This window comes from Schistocerca gregaria, chromosome 3 (genome assembly GCF_023897955.1).
Source record: "Schistocerca gregaria isolate iqSchGreg1 chromosome 3, iqSchGreg1.2, whole genome shotgun sequence".
NCBI classification, from domain to species: Eukaryota; Metazoa; Arthropoda; class Insecta; order Orthoptera; family Acrididae; genus Schistocerca; species Schistocerca gregaria.
In genome coordinates, this window is record NC_064922.1 from 268,369,006 (window position 1) to 268,390,477 (window position 21,472).

The window sequence follows — 21,472 nt, forward strand, 5'->3', positions numbered from 1 at the left end:
TCAGCAAGTTCTTAATACAATTACAGCTTCAAATTAATAACAAATCATATTGTCAGGGAAAATATGTCATTATCTGGAACAGTTACACATACAAACATGGGGAATATCATTCTATGTGGGTAGCTCATAGTGATCTTTAGTGTACACAATTCTAACAATTCATATTTATGACAATGTAGGGAAAGATAGATTGCTACTTAGTATAAAGAAGACAAGTCAAGTTGTAGACAGTCACAATTAAAAGACGCCTACGTAAATCTTTTGGCCACAGCCTTCATCAGCAAGGAAAACATGCACCATTCATACACACAAGCAAGCACACCTCATACACACAGCTTGGAATGGAATGCAGCTATTACGCAGGATGCACCTAGCAATCTGGAGGGGGTGGCGAAGGGGAAGGGATAGTAGTGAACAGGTGGGTGGAGGGATGAACGCTGTCTGGAGGTGCATGCAGGGACAAGAATGCCAACAGGTGCGGTGTCAGGAGATTGTGGGGCAATGAGATGTGGAAAAACGGAGCGGAGGAAATACGGGCAGGTGCATTGGCAGAGGGTGGCAAGCAAAGAGGGTGGAAGACAGGATTGGAGAGGAGATCAGCCCCACCAGAAAGCCTTTGTCTCTTCTTTCCCCTTCCCCTCTAGATTGCTGCTTGCATCCCACATGATAGCTGCATTCTGCTCCAAGTGATGGAGTTGGCAGTCATACACATATGAGGTGTGCTTACTTGTGTGTATGAATGGTGTATGTGTACCCTTTGATGATGAAGGTTGTGGCTGAAAGCTTTATGTATGTGTCTTTTAATTCTGCTTGTCTGCAATTAACATGTCTTCTTTACAGTAGGTAGCAATCTATCTTCATCTACATTACTAACATACCTACCTGGAGTTTCCATTGTTTAATTCATATTTACAATTTGTTCACCCGTTTGTGGCAAATAATTTTACCGTCTTCTCAACTAATATTCACTTCAGACTATGGTACTGATCAGTCTGTCATCCCAACAATGACTTCATATACACATACAATTCTATATTCAAAACAAAGATTCCAAGACTTACCAAGCGGGAAAGCGCCGGCAGACAGGCACATGAACAAAACACACAAACACACTCACAGAATTACTAGCTTTCGCAACCAATGGTTGCTTCTTCAGGAAGGAGAGGGAAAGACGAAAGGATGTGGGTTTTAAGGGAGAGGGTAAGGAGTCATTCCAATCCTGGGAGTGGAAAGACTTCCCTTAGGGGAAAAAAAGGACAGGTGTACACTCGCACACTCGCACACACACACACACACACACACACACACACACACACACACACACACACACACACACACACACACACACATATCCATCCGCACTAACATCATTGATGTGCGGATGGATATGTGTGTGTGTGTGTGTGTGTGTGTGTGTGTGTGTGTGTGTGTGTGTATGTGTGTGTGCGTGCGCGCGAGTGTACACCTGTCCTTTTTTTCCCCTAAGGGAAGTCTTTCCACTCCCGGGATTGGAATGACTCCTTACCCTCTCCCTTAAAACCCACATCCTTTCGTCTTTCCCTCTCCTTCCTGAAGAAGCAACCATCGGTTGCGAAAGCTAGTAATTCTGTGTGTGTGTGTTTGTGTGTTTTGTTCATGTGCCTGTCTGCCGGCGCTTTCCTGCTTGGTAAGTCTTGGAATCTTTGTTTTTAATATATTTTTCCCATGTGGAAGTTTCTTTCTATTTTATTTACAATTCTATATTCACATTTTTTTGGCTTTGCTAACTCACAACCAAACTGTCACCTAACCTAACCTAAATGTTGTGCAGTCCTATGATTCAGTCTGCCACCATAACCAATGTTTCGTATTTCATTTATAACTATTTACCCATAACAAGCACAAAAGTAGTTTACACTTCACTAACAAAATCAAAATATGAGGCAAACATAAAAAAAGCAGCAATTCTTATTTCCCGGCATAGGCGCATCAACAATGTGATCTATAATGTGCAGAGGAATGTATGGTTGCTCCTTCATAAATTTTAGCCACAAAAGCTATACAATTAATATGAGTAAAGGAAGACTCCCTGATTTAGGTGGCTGAACCCTACAGGATATCCTAGCTAACAATGCCACATGAATTTCAACTGGGAATTTCATTACACGCTTCTTAATTGATCATCCTCCTCTCTCTCTCAAAAAACTCTTCACCTACGATATTTTATTTCACCCTTCACTTCTGCGATTTCCGTACCAGTTAACTTTTACATTTTTCAGGCAGTACATTGATCATTGCCAATTTATTTTCAAAATAAGTGGTGATGTATGTTTTTTTAAACATGGCAAAAAAATGGTTATTTCCATAAATTAAATATCAAATGAAGAGATCATATAACGTATCATCTAAACTTAATGAGAAAGATAGATAGTTCTGCCTAAGAACTCTCTGGAGGAGAGATTATTATTAATATTCAATGACCATAATGCAATGGAAATTACAAATGAAAATAGTAATACTAATGCTTACCTTCGGTTTAGGACGATGTGTGTCAACTGCATCAATAGGAAGCTTTATGTGCTCAACTTTGCATCCATATGCCACTGGTGTTAGCTTAATGATTGTATGTAGAGGAACTTGCAGGTACGGTAGCTCATCTGTTGAAATGAGATTACTGATTTAATCATTCACAAAATATGGTTTGCTGGACAAAACAATAACAGAATCCTTTAACACTTTAAGATAAAAAATTACAGCGAATGATGAAAAATTCAAGTTTCTTAAAGAGATGACACCTATTAAACTAAAGATTTCTGCATGCCATTTTTTCCTGACTGAACTTTTGGAGTGAATCTTTCTCTCTGCAGTACAGTATGCAATGGTTTGAAACTTCCTGTCATATTACAATTGTATGCCAGGGCAGGGTTTAAAGCCAAAACAATGCAATTTTCAGACAGTGCTCTTATCAACAAAGCTATCCTTGCATGACACGATATGCCCACACAGCTTCAATATTATTAATAATCTCTTTCCTACTTTGCACAGTTCACAGAAGATCTTTGCATACATAGTTAGACCCTCTTTACTTTTTAACGTAGTACATTTTGTACCAAGTTTCACTACATGTTGTATCATTCACTTGAATTGATCTGTGATCTTTAAACAAAATTTTTCATGTCCACTGCATTGGAATTTTGAAATATAATCACCCAGAATAAATGAAGAGATCCCCTGTTATAAATTTAGGGGCTAAAGGCATGTGACAGCAATGACTCACATCTTCACTAGGACAGCTAAAGCAACTACCTTTGACTTTACAAGAATGAGACATATTCTAGCTGGCATGTTCATCAGTCAGTTTTGAGCTTTATTCCCAAGTTTGAAGGCTGACATTATTTTTACAGGGGCTCTATTAAATCCTCGTGAAATTGTGTGATCATTTATACAGTTTCTGACTGTGGAATTTCTATCAAATATTTTATTTATTTATTGAATTCTTCCCTTTAGGGCAGAATATCAAGCTTGTCTTTTCTTTCTGTATTTTGTTCAGCTATCTTGCACTGCTATTGTTTTGTATGGTAAGCACAATCTTTATTTTATTACCTTCTAACATTTTTGTGTTAGCAATCCTATGTGATGATATTAGATTAGCTACATGCTATGAGATGGCAGAAAACGTTGAAAGTGTGGTAAGAAAACAAGAAGGAAGGACAATACCCACAGCCAATACGTCCTAGAGTGTCAAAGGATACCAGCAGCAGTATAGCATTCTAACTGTTGAGATATTCATGTTAGATAAAATATCTTTAAACAAAATTATTACATGCAAAGCTTTGAAGTGAATTAAATCTACTGTTTTGTTGGCTGGTTGCTTTAAGGTTTTGGTCACTTTCAAAAGAACATATCAATATTTCACTTACATCGCTACCTACATCAAACTGAGGCTGCAGATGATAATGCAGCAGCTAGAAACTAAATTAAATACTATAGTATAGGAACAACATAAGCTGAAACACTTTGATTACATCTACAATAGATAAAGAAAACTGCATTATTCAAAATTTGATAAAACCAAGAACACACTTAAAATGAAGTATGTGTTGTGAGTTACTCAAAGATGTCAGTTTCTTAAAGAGAATTTCAGCAAAATTACCATAATTGTTACATGAATATGCTGAAAAGCAAATTTCTTTCCATGCTGAGAACATACCTGCTGACTTGTCAAGGAAATAAGCAAGCAAACAGCGTAACACAGCTTGATGACTAACAACCAAGACATTGCCCTGACGTTCCAATTCCATGATGACCGGTTCCAGCCGTGCAACCAGATCTTCATAAGATTCTCCCCTCGGGTAGCGATAACTAAATTTGTTTTGGTCACGGGCAGCAAAGTCTTCAGGGTATTTCTCAGCTATTTCTTCATATGTCATCTCTTCACAAATTCCCTGCGGAACAGGTGACTTAAGTTTATTATTTTCCTTTACAATTGTTAAAAAAAAATGCAATGAAATATAAAAGATTTTTTTTCGTTAGTCAACAAGCTGGAGAAAAAACTGACTTGGCCACTTACATCATCTGTCACTATAATTCCACTACACAATTAAAAAGACTTGAATAAGGTTCTGAAGTTTATTACTCCACTTAAGCTACACATGCCCACCTTTTAGCTTCTTCCAAAGATGTACAAAGCTAAGCATTATGCTAATTTTCATGCACACTTGCCTCTTTATCTATGATTCAGAATGGAGTTATGTAAGAAGATGTGAATCTACCAGTTCAAAAAAATAACAGATAAATAAATAAATAAAAAGTAAAAACCTAGCTCAAGAACCACTTATTTTGAAAGATATCTAAATATTTACATTCATGGACTGAAAAGTAACAGCGTGGACTGGTGTGTACTGGGAGTCTCATTGTAAAGCTGCGTGACTAGTAGTAATGTACTGTAGTACATAGAACTCATTTTTTAAAAGAATACCACTGTAATCAAGTGCGCTAAGGGAATTTAAACAAAGGCAAATTGTTGAACCTTGTATGATGGGAGCTTCAGTAGCTAAGGTAGACCAAGTGGTTGATGTTTTGAGAGGCACTGTATCAAAGATTTACATTGCATATAGGGAAAGCTGAAAAACATCATCTGCCAAGTCACAATGTGGACAAAAGTGTTATTGACTGATTGAGATGGATGATCATGGAAGATGATTGCGGCAAAAAATTAGAGGACAACAGCTGCAAAAGTCACTTCACAACTGAATGTCATACTTGCGAACCCTGCCAGCATGAAAACAATAGAAAGTGAACTATTTAAGTGGAGAATTGTAGAGTGAGCTGAAATTCCAAAACCTCTCATCAGTAATGCAAATGCCCATAATTGGAAAATGTTATGCCAATGCCATAAAACCTGGAATATTGAGCAATGGTACAATGCCATTTGGTAGGATGTTTTGTTTAATGTTGTCTCCAACTTCTGACCAAGTTTGCATCCCAAGAGTGGAAGATGGTCTTGGTTAGGTGATGATTTGGGTAGCCATACTGTGGTATTCCATGGGCCCTATGGTTACACTGCAAAGTCTCATTACTGCACAGTTCCATCCTAGGGTACAATGTTTGTTTCCCAATGGTGATGCTGTGTTCGAAGACAACAGAACCCCTCTGCCCAGAGCTGGCATTGTTCAGGTCAAGTTTTGTGAGCGCGAGGATGAATTGTCACATCTCCCTGGCCTACACAATCAATATTATTGAGCCTACATGGTGTACTTAGGAAAGGAGGATGCATGTTCGCTATCCACATCCATCATTGTTACCTGAAGTTGCCTATATTTTGCAGGAAGAATGGTATAGGATTCCCTTGGAAACCATATAGAAACTGTATTTATCAATTCCAAGATGACTGGAAGCTGTTTTGAATGCCAACAGTTTTCCTAAACCGTATTAGCCATGGTAATGTGTTGTGTTTGTGGTGTTTCCATATTTCTGCCCAACCCCTGTAAATGGTATGACTGAAGAGGCAGCAGCTATTTTCAAAGTGGGATCTTTCTTCCTAATTTACAGGATTAAATTTATCTATCATGAGCATGAATAGCATTACAGTGATACTGTTAACACAGCTTAGAGATGAAATTTATATAATTGCCTTGTCTTCTGTTAGTGTGTACCTTCACTCGTTCAACATACCTCATTGTTCTCCTTCTTGATGTGATCTGCTTTAGTTGATCAGTATTTGCAACCAGTTCTCCAAAACTTCATTCAAATACCAAAGACTGTAAGATATTCAATAATATATGCCTCTCCCACTTTTACTTTTTCACCCAATAACACACTTCTCTCTACATCAATATTTCCCAGTGTATGAATAAGAAAGGATAGAGTGCTACTAACCATACAGAGGAGGCACTGAGTCACATACAAGCACAATGAAAAAGAATGCTTGAAAAGTTCAGCTTTTGGACTATATCTTTCATCAAACGTAGAAAGAAAACACACAGGGCAACTGCTGTCTGCAAGCACTTAGCACCTTGGTGACCGGATACGACAGTGTCTTTGTTCATGTGTGTGTGTGTGTGTGTGTGTGTGTGTGTGTGTGTGTGTGTGTGTGTGTTTCTCTACTTCTGATGAAGGGTGTAATCTGAAAGCTGAACATTTCCATCATTCTTTTTCATTGTGCCTGTATATGATTCGACGCCTCCTCTGTGTTGTGTGTAGCAGCCTATCATTTCCATACTGCAGTTATTTCATCCAGGACTTTCCACTGTTTGATTTCCCAAAGTACATGATTTATCTCTAGCTGAACATCTCTTGACCTTTAACCACATGAAAGGAATTCTGTGACATCCTTACTTCTCACCTTCATAAATTTCAAACCCATCAGAACTCTTTTGTTTTGGATTTGAGGGGTAGATATATTGAATAAATGGATATAGTGTAGGTCATAGGAGCCACTTGAACAACCTCTTTTGCCAACTTTTTCATGGATCAGTTGGAGAAGACAGTCTTAGAAATGCTCTGCATTTCATCTGGTTGCAAGAACCTGACAATATTTTCACCATGTAAACTCTTAATTTGCTTTCACAGAGGCATCTGTACATTTAATCTTCTAAATGTCATCAATCTAACCAACTGCTGTACACATATTGAAATAAACTAACTTTTATGCCAGGCTTATAACTTTCTACAGTCATATCCTAAATTGAAAGACATGCTACCCACTACACCTCTCCTCCAACTTTGTGTTGGGTTGTTTTGGGGGAGGAGACCAAACTGTGAGGTCATCGGTCTCATCAGATTAGGGAAGGATGGTTAAGGAAGTCAGCCGTGCCCTTTTAAAAGGAACCATCCTGGCATTTGCCTGAAGAGATTTAGGGAAATAATGGAAAACCTAAATCAGGATGGCCAGACGCAGGATTGAACTGTCATCCTTCTGAATGCGAGTCCAGTGTGCTAACCACTGAAACACCTCGCTCAGCCAACTTTGTGTTAGCCAAACCAATTTTAATCAATTCATATACTCTTCCTGAATCTATTCCTTGCCTCATTTTTCTAATTCTTTAAAAAAAAACCATTGAGAGAGTTAAGAGTTGTGTATCTAGAAAGAAATAAGATTAGAGTTTCATGTGGCATCAGAAATGAGATTCCTATAGGCAGAGAACATATTGAACTGGGGAATAACAGGGAAGGAAATTGGCTACACTCTTTCAAAGGAATTAACCTGCATTTGCCTTAAGCAATTTAGGGAGATAATACAAAACCTAAATCTGGATAAACAGGGATTTTAAACACTGTTCTGCCAAATATGAGTCCAGTGCCTTACCATAGCATCACCGTGCTCAGTGAGCATGCAACCGGAATTTAGATTTTTATTCCAGCATAATCACCACTGAAATATCAATGAAAATGATTAGAAACAGAACCTACTTTTAACACTCAGTAGCCTAAGGTACAATAAACCTTGTAAAATAAGGTGCATGATCGTGGCACCCATTTCCTTGCTTAAGCCACCTACATGCAGTTACCTTACTTCATTAGCTCCTGACAATCTCTATCCAATCCTTTCCATTCAGACCCCCACCCCCCCAAAAAATCATACTTTGTCTATTTTTCATCCACTGTTTATTTATACCTTTACTTTTTTAAGCTTTTATTTATTTTTGTTTTTATATGTCTTTTTCATCTTTTTCTTCCATTAAGAGACACTTGTTGCCTACTCTTTCCATCATTGATAATTTCATCTGCTCTTTTTCTTTAAAAAAGTCCTGTTTATTGCTATTATGTCACTATTTATTTTCTCTTTCAACTTGTCCTAGTGCTTCTTCTTTGACCCACAGCTCTGAACTACTTTGTAATAAATTCCTAACTGAATTTTCTCCAACTCTTTCCAATATTTTGCAAGATGAAGACTATTACTTTGTGTGTGTATGTGTGTGACTCCTACCCCTTGGTAAACACAAACTTTTGATACAGAGGTACAAGTTACAGCTGACATTGGTAGCTAACCACAAATTTTAATATGCATAATTAGGATATAAAAAATGTGCAGCAGGTACCCAGATTATTCTACAAAAAATTACTTAAGAACCTTTTCCCATCCCTCTCTCTCCATTCCTCTACATAATTACGGCGATCTATTCTGCTGTGCAGTCGTCAGTAGGCACTTCTACAAGACTACAGACAGAATCAGTAAGTTGTTCACATAAGTTTAAAAGAACTGCACTTATGTGATTGTTCCAGATTATATCCCCACAAACTATTACACCTAGGTATCTGTACAGGCTGACTGATTCCAACTGTGGCTCACTGATATTGTAATCATAGGATGCTTCTTTTCTGCATTCTGTGAAGACCAGAGTTTTAAATTTCTGAACATCGAAAGCAAGTTTCCAATCTCTGCACCACTTTGAGATCTTGTTATGGTCTGGCTGAAAATTTGTGCAGATTTTTTCAGACATTTCTTCCTTGTAGATATCTGCATCATCTGCAAAAAGCCTGAGGTTGCTACTAATATCATCTGCCAGGTTTTTAATATACAACATGAACAGTAATAGTCCCAAAACATTTCCTGGTGTCACACCTGAGATTACTTCTACATTTGTTGATGACACTCCATCCGAAATAATATGCTGCACTGCATGATACCTAACAAGAAATCCTCCATCCAGTCTGAATTCAGAGTTTTTATTCATTACAGGATTCTCATACACTTGCAGAACCAAGTGGATAACCAACAATTCTCTGAGGTACAGTGCTTTTTGAGGCACTTATAAAATGCACTTCTTGTGGCATGACATGTTTCAAAACTGACCATCTCATTTATGTACAAAATGGCAATTATTTGAGAGTCTTGTCCCCTCCCCAGTAAATTTCTGCAGGTGCCCATAGTCCCGAGTCAAATGCTTCTTTGGAGTTAAAAAATGCTGCATCCATGTGATTGCCTTCTTGCCTTGATCCATGGGTTCATTCAGTTCAAACAAAGGTGAAAACATACAACTCTACAAAAAAACAAAATACATGAAATACTTACAGCATCTATTTCATTAAGAGCTTTCCACCTTTCCTGTGGTGCAGGTATATTGGCAACTGTCTGTATGGTTCTCTTAAGCCAAGAAGTCCAAACACGAAGACCAGGTATATCTTGCTGCTGAATGTATGCAGACAGTGCAGCTCCATACTGGTGCCCCCTATAGGAAAGCTCAGAGTCTCCACCAATTCGTCCTTCTAAATTCTGCTCACTCTCACCATGCTGAAATATTACAAAATCACAAATATTTATCATCTAATGACTGTATAAGCTGGAGCATATGAAATGACACACTTTTCTCATAGTTTTCAAGTAGCAATGTTTCTAAAGGGCTGTAACAGAAATTCCAACTAATGTTACTATTTAACTTTTATTACAGCATATTAGAAAGTTCGTTCTATTGCACTTACTTCATTATTCCTATAAATGTATAATAAAAGCAATTTTTATAATGAAAGCGAACTAAGAAAATAATTTCATTCAATAGAAAAGTGTGGATGTACAGAGGTTAAAATCAGACTGAAGTTGAGATACCATTCCCCTGATTAAATCTGTAATTCACAGTGGCAATGATAACAGATGCACTAACTGCAGTGAGCCAAATTCTAAAGACCAAGAAAACAATGTTTTGATTTTTCAGCCACAATGAGGAAATAAATGTTATACGATGAATGACATTTAATTCAAATTATAGTTCCATTCATAAAAATGATGTTACTAGATTTGTAGCATCAAAAAACTTACCCTTGTGAGATAAATAGTACGAGGTGTTATATGTATGTTCATTAGGTAGTAAACAATTCGACTCTGTATATGTCCCTCATGTTTATGTACTACCACCTTTTCACCTGTAACACAAAATTTAAATTCATCATTTTCAAATACAGTTTCACTTAAAATGGTCACAAAAAATAATTCAAAGACTGTGCTTTGCATATTGGTACTAAAATATTTGTAAAGGCATAAACACTAACCAAAACATAAAGCTTTCAATTATTTTCTCTTTTAAATGAAACATCTGAAACTTTCTGAATGAACGTTTAAGATAAAATGTACAATGTTGTTACAACTATAACAAACTATTCTCTTGCTTCTATTTGGTTTCAACCCCCTTCCTTACCATAATACAAAATTGTACCATTAACACTCATTTGATGTCTTGCACAATCCACAGCAGCAAGGTTAGTGCACAGAGCAACTTTCTCAGCTAACATGCAAAAAATGCACAGCTGTCTGTATTGGTTCAGCCTGCAAAAAGAACTGCCTAAAGGGATGTATAGGCATATGGGAACATTCCTTACCAGCAGTGCAAAGCACTACAGTCCACATTTATGTGCATTCACAGACCTTACTGTAACTGATATGAAGTACCTAGGCACTTCCAACATTACTTCTCATTTAGTCTCTCCTTAACAATGTGTCTTTTCTAGTAATCTACAAATGGACATTTTCCATAGAAAAAGTTTCTTGATACACACTGTGAACAATATTTCACAATTCCTTCTCATTCCTTGTCCAACTGTTAAATTCTATCTACTTTTTTTAATTTTCTGTTCTACATCTCAAACATTTTATCCAATCACAGTTCTTGTAGATAACTTTGTTTCCATGATCTCACTTAACCATCCCCATGATTTCATCTTCATACTTCTATCTCTTCCCCCCCCCCCCCCCCCCTCCTGCTTCTTTTGCACCTTAAGTTCTTCATATATTGATCTCATCCCATGCCTTTGACTTTTGGCTTTCATCCTATCCATTATTGTTTAAAATAAAACACACACACACACACACACACACACACACACACACACACACACACACACACAAAACATGAAAGAATTTTACCTGTATTGTATATTTTCATGAAACTAAGGTTGGATTCATATTTCTCATCCAAGGGCTGATATCTTTCCTGGTAATGTTCTATACGTTTCAGAAAATCTTTCAATGCCATTTCCTTATTCATGTTCTGATAGTCTGGGCTGCTTACTTTCACTTCCTGTGTTGAAGAAGAAATGGTTTGAATATTATTATTACATAAAAACCTTTTTAAGAAAATATTACATACTAAATCCAGCGTAAATTGAGAAAGGCCTTTTGCTTAATGAACTGTGTATAATGTGTCAGAACCCTATACAGACTTTCATGTATTACATTGTGTTATTTTTTGCAACACAGGTGGATACTTTTTCCTACACTGTTGATGATTTTGTAAATAGTGATAAGTGATCTAGCAATTTAATTGTAAACAAATTGCTGCTATCATTATTATCTACTAATTTTAGAATGAAGAAAACAGCTTCCATCCTTATTATTCTCAATAAAGTGTGTACAACTGCTTCACATAGGTAGTGCAACTAAATTTAGCCTTGCATTATTACAAAGTTATGCAACTCTGTACTATGCAAGACAGCATGTGTTTCAAAATGCATAACATGTATGTACGTAATTGTGGCTGGTGTCTTATGCAGCTTGGAAACTGCCTTGTGGATTACTGAATAAATGAATATGATGCAATTAATTATGATAAAAGCTTTATGAACATTCACAAAATATGTGAAGTCATTTTCATTGTCTAATGAATCCATGTACTCAATAAATAAGCTGACTGACAAATATGAATACCCCAGATTGTAGTCATACAAATAATACTTGGCAGCAGTGGTTCATTGATCCCTTTCCTTCAAGTGTTGGATTGTGAGGCAGATTTTTATTCCATGCAATTAAAATAATTAAGGCCTATGGATTAAAGTGTTGTGTTACAGATGTGTACAGAAATGGAAGGAAAACAGACTGTGAAACATATTCACACAATTGACTGATCACAATCAACAGTGTCTTGCACTCTCAGTTCTGAAAATGCTGCAGACACCTGTGGAATTCATTGGACATTGATGTATAATTTGATGTTAAGGACTGTAAACATGTCAACTGCCTTTGATGGCTGGACATAGACAGTTGATCATTATTCCACAGACAGAATACAAAACAGTTAACTCTGGAGCAATTACATTAATATGCTTCTGTAATTTCATCCATGAAGTCATGATCATCTCCATATAACAGAGGCCTAGAAATATAAACAACCTTACCAGAAAAAGTGTGGAAGCTTAAAAGCTAGCATGACTTTATGATTTGTTACACAGGTAAATGCAATACCAATTATTGACTTGTAAGTAACAGGTTGTCTTTTCTATTTTTTATTACCAATCTTTCTGCTTCTACAATCACTGTATATGCTACTGTAAATGATTCATTCTTTCAGAGCTCTATATTTTCCAAAGTATTACATGTGTAAGTACAACTGAAGCATGAATAGAACCATAAACTCACCAAGTTTGCATTTTGTACTCCACAAATGTTCTATGAGTGCCCCTCTAGTCACACGAAACACCTCCAAGTCATGGTCAAGTTCATCCCATACATTATGTAGCAACATCCTCTCCATGGTCTTTACAGTAACATTGATTTTTTGTCTACTGTTCCAGTGTTCTGACATTGGCATGTGTGAATAAAGTCCTTAAATGTGGCCCAAAAGAAAAAAAAATTGGAATCACTAGTCAGCTGTGGAAACAACCACAACTGCAACACATCAAAGCAATGCATACTTGGCACAGTATTCCCATAAAAGGGATATGGCCCATACAGCTTAGTCTGAGACAGTGCACAGAAAACATTGACCTTTGGTGAATCTCATTCATTCACCATGATTTCATAAGGATTTTCAGTGACTTACACACTCACACTGTGGCTATTAACTTCTCCAGATAAATGGAAGGTTGCTCAGTTGCTGAATATCACATTATAGGTGAAATGTTCTTTTTTTTCATTTTGTCAAGGCATTGACACACAAAGCCAGTTGGTGGACACAATGCAAATTCAGCAACTTACAGTTCTATTCCATGCATCAATCATATTGGTACATATAATCTTTTGGGAAAAAGAAATTAGAAATGAGTGACTGATTTATAGTAATCCTGTATTATCAAAACAAAATACACAAACTATACATATTTAATTATGCAAAGTTACTGTGATGTGATTACCATCACTGTCAGAACAGCTCAGCATAGTGTTGTGATGTTCTTTGACATTCAGTTAACCCATACAAGAACTGCATATCAACCAACTCTTCATTGGTAAACCTATCCATACTTCTGTGCTCCACTGTTATCATACAACTAACACTGTGTGAAAAACAAACCTGAGAGAGAACCGAGTGTATTGAATTCAAGCTTCAAGGCAGAAAGTAAAGTGGGCATTACTGTTGTCGATGACAAGTACTATGTCAATAAGACACACAGAACATTACAACAACATTTGCATTGTTGTGCATATATTTTTAGTGCTATACACAAAGATAAAGGGGGAAAAGAAATCAAACAAAATGCAATCACTCTATAATAAACTAACAGAGACCATGGAACCCTTATATCAAAATATTCAGAAAGTATTCCTGGACAACCTTCAAAATGTCATTGGTGTGTTTAGGTTCATGCTGTATAATAAAGAAGTAGGTAATGCTAACAGCAACATTTATTGAATAACATTTATCATTCAGCTTCCAGAAATTACATTTTAATTAACAATTCAAGAGAGGAGGACTGAAGAAAAAGATGTAACTGAAGAAAGTTTTTCCAAGATTTAGAGAGAGGAAAGGCAGGAAAAAGCTATAACAATATAATTCATATTTGAAAATAAACATGTAGAGAAAGAAAGAAGGTGCTCGTGAGAAAATGACTGAGTTTGAAGAATTTAATTTATCATGAGATACCACAAACTGAGAGCTTGTACATTGATAAAATAAATGGTTTTTTAAAGTCCTCAAACTAAATATTTCAAACTAAGTCAATGACACATAGTGATCATATATACTCTTTACATAAAACAAAGAATACTTTTATACATACCATTATATTTTGCTCTATTATCTGAGGATCATCACACACAGATTCCACAAAGAATAATTTGAAACCCATCTTATTTACAACTATTTCATGTATCATTCTTCGACGGTCAGCTGTGGAATTTGTTGCATCAAATACCTGCAACAAGTATTTTATTCACAACCAGTTTCAATGACATAAATAGCTAATAAGTGTCATTTAAATTTTAGGCTTCTTTCTTTTGATACCACTTTGATATACAATTACTTGTGAGGAAAATAAAAATCTATGAGAAATTTTTCTTCAACATATTTTGACTTGAGAGGTAGAAATCATTAGACCTCTTTCAATGTGTGTTAAACATATGTTTACAATTGTAGTAAAGTAACACATGATATACTAAACCTTTAGGATCAAAATTATACAGACAACTGAAGATCACAGACTACTTTGTGATGAGGAAGAAATTCTCAGAAATGAATATTTCAGGCAGCATAAGCTCCTGTTAATGCTTCTGCAGTGACATCCCAACCTCACAAAACAATACACTATCATCTGTGGTTTGTCCACAGAGCAGTTTATCACTGTTTATTGTTCTTGAGTGAGTGCTTAAGATGGAACAAAACTTGTTCAGGAACTCTTAGACATAAATTTATTGTAATACGCACAAAACTGAATGAATGTACAAAGAAAAGTTGTGCAGCAGGTATCATTATAACAGGTAGTCATTTAGAAACTTCTAACAAACTGGGTGACTCAAATCACAGAAATATGTCCAGAGTCCTTAAAAAAATTATTTGCACAGTAAAACTTGAGAAGATGGCATCAAATACTGTAGAAGAAGACTGATCAATAAACACAGTGTGAAGACTACTAGTGGGACAGCAATCACACTCCCATCATAAACAACATGTGCAAGTAATTAGGCCAAATGAGCTCAGAGTTCAGTTTGGTCAATTTATTATCCACCACAGAACTTCAATGCCAAACTAATTACAGTTTGTACCATCCATGGATCGGGACTATTTCAACTATGATAGTATTTTCAACTGCTGCAACAGCCTTTTATGGAGTGGTAAAAATCGATATGCCTCACTCACCTCTAATCATCAGCAAATGATCTTCATTGACTTGTGGCACACAATTGTACAATATCAACTAATAGGACCTTATTTGCTGCTGCCCCATTTTAACAGTGCATGTAACATCATGTTCATTCAAGGTGTGCTCCCACAGTTGGTGGACACTGTAAATCTTGTTGTACATGAGAGCCTGTGGTATCAGTGTGACAATGCATCATTCCAATTCAATATTAATGCTAATGAGCACCTCTCAACAGCAGAGAAGCTCATCACTGAATTTGAAGAGAATGTTCTATTCCATGCACAGCATTATTGCCAAATCTCTCACTCACAGATGTCCTCCTACGGGGTAACCTGAAGCAGCTGGTATTATGAAATCCCAGTAGAAACTGAAGATGAACTTGCAGGCAGGATTTTTCCTTCTATTCCACTGATCAACAAACAGTGATAATGTTTATGGAGTGTGATGACACATTATGTGCTACTGTAATGTGTGTGTGTTCTGACTGGCAGTCATCTCTTTACTACTTGTAGCTGCAGTAATCTCAAGTTTTTGCTACAAGATGTATATACATGTATTTATTTCTGAACATCAGTTGATTGTCTTGTAGGTCACAGTTTAGAATTCTCCACCTCCTTTATAATTTTGATCCTAAAAGTTTGGGTTACACTGAGTGAAAGAACAACAGGAAAGCAATTATTAGAAGAATTACATATTTAATCAGGCCACAATGTGGTACATTGAAAGTAGGTAATTTATCTAGGTAAAAAAACGCAACCAGACACTTTTTTTGGATTTTAGATATGATATATTGTATCATCATCTAATTTTCAAGCCACTGCTGGTTCATCATCAGATGGAGGTGTTGCAGGAACATTATATTGTGGACCAATTGTAGCTAGGCTCTGTGGTGATGAGATTGGTGAAAATCACTCCAGCATCTAGCTGCACTTGGCTCACAATATAATGTCCCTGTAACACCTCCACTGATGATGAGCCTGCAGTGGCTCGAAAACTGGTTGCATATTTATACCCTGAAAAATTGCCCATTTAGGTCACAGTTGCAGTTTGTATCCATAATGGATATACTGAAATGACACTGGAAATAATTTATGAAAGTATCTTTGAAAACATAAATATTGAATTATTGTTTTGTAATAACTATAACTGGAGAAATATGATTACATATTTTTATACAAGCAAAGGCAGTTAATAAATCAATAGTTGTGAAACAGCTCACCGCCACTTCTCCACCACACTCCAGCCAGGAGCACACATCTTGCAATGCGTCAATTGCACATTGTGTGCGTATGGCCATTGCCTCTTTATTGTCTGGTCTAAAGAATTCATGACTTTTGTAGGCTGTTGTTGCATGACGGCGGTATTCTCCTAAATTGAAAACTGTGAAAAAGGTAAGTAATTGGTCACTCTGACATGTACAGCTAACTCACAATAACAACTCTAAAAATAAATAAATAAATAATAATAACTTTAATGCTATAGACATTAGAACAATGTATGAATTATGACCCTATGATTTACTGTAAGATTTTACACAGTCAATCATTAACTGCCAAAAACCACTAATGTCTAATAAAAGACAAAAGCAAATTTATCTCACTTATGTGATACTGTTATGGGAATTCTAGTTGAGATTACTGCTCATATTGTAGAAAATGGAGGACCACTCATTGAAGAGATATTTACTGAATTAACAGTTTAGAGTTGATTGACAAAGATAGTTTTTAAAGTTGTTTCCTTGAGATATATCCCCTTGACCCTATGCATCTATCTGTCCTGGAAGATTTATGGATTCCATTTCCTACATTCAACAAGGCCTCCAATTTCTTCAAAATATTCTCTTATGATGAAAAGACAAACAGTAGAAGTTCCATTAAGGATAAGAAGGACAAAACAAGGCATATGGACACAAATGGGGGTGTATGTGGAACAGAGGTGTGTGTGTGTGTGTGTGTGTGTGTGTGTGTGTGTGTGTGTGTGTGATACAGAACAAATCCACTTTTATTACTAGAAAAATACAGGATTTCTCAACATGGTCACTAACATAGGGCTGTGCATTGCTGTGGTACAGAAGCAGTATCCATCGGAGTATTGCCACTGTACATTTTTATGCAAGATCTTCAAAACTAACTCTGGTAACTATTATACCTGCATTTGGGAGAGATCTTCTAGTCGATAAATCATTCCACAGAAGATGGCAAAAATCAGCAGTACCATCCCTACAGCCCAAATAGACTTTTCGATGTCCTCCATCAGTCCTACCAGATGCCAATCCAATATGGTGCAGCAATACTCCAGAAGGACAAGTGTAGTGTAAGCAGTCTCCTTAGTAGACCTGTTGCATCTTGTAATTGTTCTGCCAATATATCACAGTCTTGTTTATCTATCTCCACAATTTATCTATGTGATCACTCCAGTTTAAGTTATTTGTAATTGTAATTCCTAAGTCTTAAGTTGAATTCACAGCTTCTTAGGTTTGTGTGATTTATTGTGTAATTGAGATTTGGCTGATTCTCTTCACTACTCATGTGGACGACTTCATATTTTTTATTATTTACAGTTAATTACAACTCTTTGCGCCACACAGATATCTTGTGTAAATCATTTTGCAAGTGGTTTTGATCTTCTGATGACTTTATAAGATGGTAAATGACACCATCAACTGCAATAAATCTTAGAGGGCTGCTCAGTGTGCCTCAACTTGTTTATATAGGTTAGAAACAGTAGAGGCCTTATAACACGTTCTTGGAGAACACGTGATCTCACTTCTCTTTTGCTCAATGACTTTCTGTCAGCTACTACAAATGTGACTTTTCTGACAAGAAGTCATAAATCCAGTCACACAACTGAGATGATACTCCATAGGCACATGGTTTGATTAGAAGTTCCTTGTGAGAAATGAGGTCAAAAACCCTCTGAAAATATGGAATCTATCTGAGATTCCCTGTTGATGGCAGTCATTACTTTGTGTGAAAAGAAAGCCATTTCTGTTTGACAAGAATGATATTTTCTGAATATGTGCTGACTATTTGTCATACATTGTTTTCTTCAAGGTAATTCATAATGATTGAAGACAGTATATGTTCTGAATTCCTACTGCAAATCAATGTTAGTGTTGTGGGTCTGTAATTCAGTGGATTACTCCTATTTTCTTTCTTGAGCATTTGTGTGACCTGCACGACTTTCTAATCTTCACACATGGATCTTCTGTCGAACATTCAATTATATACAATTGCTAAGTATGGAGATACTGTATCAGCTTACTCTGAAAGGAACCTAACTGACATATGTGCTTCTAAGTTACTCATGTTGGCATCTGTTTTTGATTATTTATTATTTTACTGATTGAGTTCGCAAAACAAATTATGGTGTTACTATTATCTCTTCACAATTTCAGTACAATGTCTTATTCAGATCTTCTACCACACTAGTGAGTTTATGTTCTTGCCAAGATGTCACACCATAAACATTAAATTTCAATTATCTGGAAACACAGTTTTGTCTTCTCAACTTTATGAGCAAAATGACAAATGCCTTCACTGAAGAACAGGCATACACAACACTAAGAAGCCAATTTAAGAGAGATACATTTCAGTTGAGAAATTGGAAAATATTTGAAACAAGCAAAATTAAGACAGAGATTTTGTGAAATGACTTGTTCCATGTGCAGAAACAAAAGTTTTGGTCTTCAGCACAGGACAATTCCACAGCATTGCTCTAAGGGGGCTACTGTCTCAGTTGACTGTCACCTGCCCACCTGTACCATAGATTATTCTCACTGCTACCTGCTACCTATATAGCATAGCACTGCAGTCTTCACACTCCAAAGGTGCACGGGAAGTTCTTGATAATCACAGATGTGTGTATAAAATCCATTAAATTATTCTGGAAGAAGCAAATGACGAAGAAAAAAGATTGTTAAAAAGTAAGCCTGAGAGCACTGCAGGACCACTAGCTATTCCAACTGCACAATAAAGAGAATAAAGGGAAAAATATAGCTACAACTTCTTTGCTATACTTCACTAATTCAGGAAGATTCAGAAGAAGGGGAAGAAAATATATTGAGGTAATACTGACACTAACTGGCTGTCAGGGAAAGCACGCAAATTAGTGAAGGATGCAGAAGAAAGTCAGCCATACCCTTTCAAAGGAACCATCCGCATTTGCCTGAAGTGATTTAGGGAAATCACATAAAACCTAAATCAGGATGGCCGGACACAGGTTTGAACCATCATCCTCCCGAATGCGAAAACAGTGTGCTAACCACTGTGCCACCTCACACAGTGTAAGATGATGTTGCAAAGTGGAAACAGTGCTGGGAGAAGTTGTATTTTGGATTTAAAAACAGTACAGAAAGTCCAGGAGTTGAACTACTTTTACTGGAATCTACAATTTTACACAGCAAAATAGACATCACAATTCAACATGTGAAGAGCTTTAAATTCCCTGCTCCAGACAGTATATCTGGTGAGCTGATCAGCAAAACAGGGCATAAAGGTGTTGACATGCTGCATTCAACGTGTAAAAGATGAAGGGAAGTTGGGAAAGATTGGCTGAAGTCTCTCTTTATCCCCTATCACAATAAAGGGACAATCAGAAACTGCTCCATCTGCTGAACTACTGCTCTCATTACTACAAAAGCAAAATTTTCCTCTACTCCATGAACCAGCATTTGAAGCCATACATTTGGCCTCAAATATCCACAGAACAAGCAGATTTTGTTGAAGGTAAAGGAACTCATGATGAGATTCTCAATGTATGACAAATAATGAAGAAATCATGAGAGTTGTGTATTCCTGTCTTCGTCTGCTTCCGCGACTATAGGAATGCCTTTGATTGTGTTGTCTGGGAAAAGTTGTGGCAGAGACTTGCAGAGTTTGGTGTCCCACCACAATTGCCAGCAGTGATCAGAGGTCTATAGAATAATGACCTCACAGCTGTGATGTAAGTAATGACACATCTGATTTCTTCACTGCATTGAAAGTTATAACAGAGTTTTAGGCTCTATCCTCCCCTCCCCCCCTTCAACTGTACAACATATATACTGATCATGTCATTAGGAAAGCTCTTAATGGTTGCGCTAAAGACATCTCAACTAGTGGATGAACTATTAACAACCTCCGATTTGCTGATGACAATATGCTTTTATAGCTAGCAGTGAAGATGAAGTTGCTGAGCTACTCAATGACTGTAAAGGATATTTGTCTATCATATGGACTGGACCTTGGTCTCAACAAGTCCCAACGTATGATAAATGATGGACGAGAACACGTCAGCTCACAGGTTGATTAAAGAAGCAGAAAGTTGTACATTCTTTCATCTATCTAGGGTCAACAATCTACAACACAGGAATCTGTGAAAGTGAGATAAGCAGACAGGTCACACTAGGACGAGTGGTTATGAAGAAGCTCACCAGGATCTGCCAAAACAGAGTAATAATGAGGACCACAAAGGTCCAGTTTGTTGAAACACATATGTTTCCCATCTTCTTTCATGGTTGCCAAACTTGAACCCTTAAGGCCAAAGACAAGCAGTGTATTGATGCATTTGAGCTTTGGTGTTCATGTGGGCTGTTATGCTTAAATGATGGACTGAAAGAAGAACAAATGTGTCTGCTATTGAACAATTCAATATCTCTGGCCACCTGACTTCTCGTGTCAACCAAAAAATTCTCCAGTTCTTTGACCATATACGGAGAAGAGATTGAGGAAACATAGAAAAAATAATGGTAGAAGGAAATATTGAGAGCAAGAGACCAAGGGGAAGAGCAGCGTGCGGGTGGACCGATCAGATCAGATCAGGAACATCTCTGATGTACCCCTTGAGCAGTTTCTAAGAGAAGCTGGAAGCCATCCAGGATGGAGGCAGTTGGTTCACGGAGTCACGATGCTCAGCAATGAGCATGACAACTTGTGGTGTTGATGATGGTGATGATGATGACACTAGGTAAATTAAACAGTCAATGAAAAACACATGTCAGCTGCTGTGATGT

General features: G+C 36.8%; 1 protein-coding gene across 10 annotated transcripts in view; it reads right to left on the reverse strand.

Annotated features, from left to right (window-relative positions):
• The window catches only part of LOC126353945 (6-phosphofructo-2-kinase/fructose-2,6-bisphosphatase), a 348,716-nt gene that overhangs the window by 24,575 nt on the left and 302,669 nt on the right, over nt 1-21,472 (reverse strand). For all 10 annotated transcript variants that reach the window (XM_050003233.1, XM_050003237.1, XM_050003236.1 and 7 more), the window contains 7 exons: nt 16,700-16,860; nt 14,401-14,535; nt 11,336-11,489; nt 10,235-10,338; nt 9,494-9,712; nt 4,190-4,424; nt 2,509-2,636 (listed from right to left, as the gene is read on the reverse strand). In XM_050003233.1, coding sequence (XP_049859190.1) covers nt 2,509-2,636; nt 4,190-4,424; nt 9,494-9,712; nt 10,235-10,338; nt 11,336-11,489; nt 14,401-14,535; nt 16,700-16,860 — 1,136 coding nt within the window. The remainder of the gene's footprint in view (nt 1-2,508; nt 2,637-4,189; nt 4,425-9,493; nt 9,713-10,234; nt 10,339-11,335; nt 11,490-14,400; nt 14,536-16,699; nt 16,861-21,472) is intronic.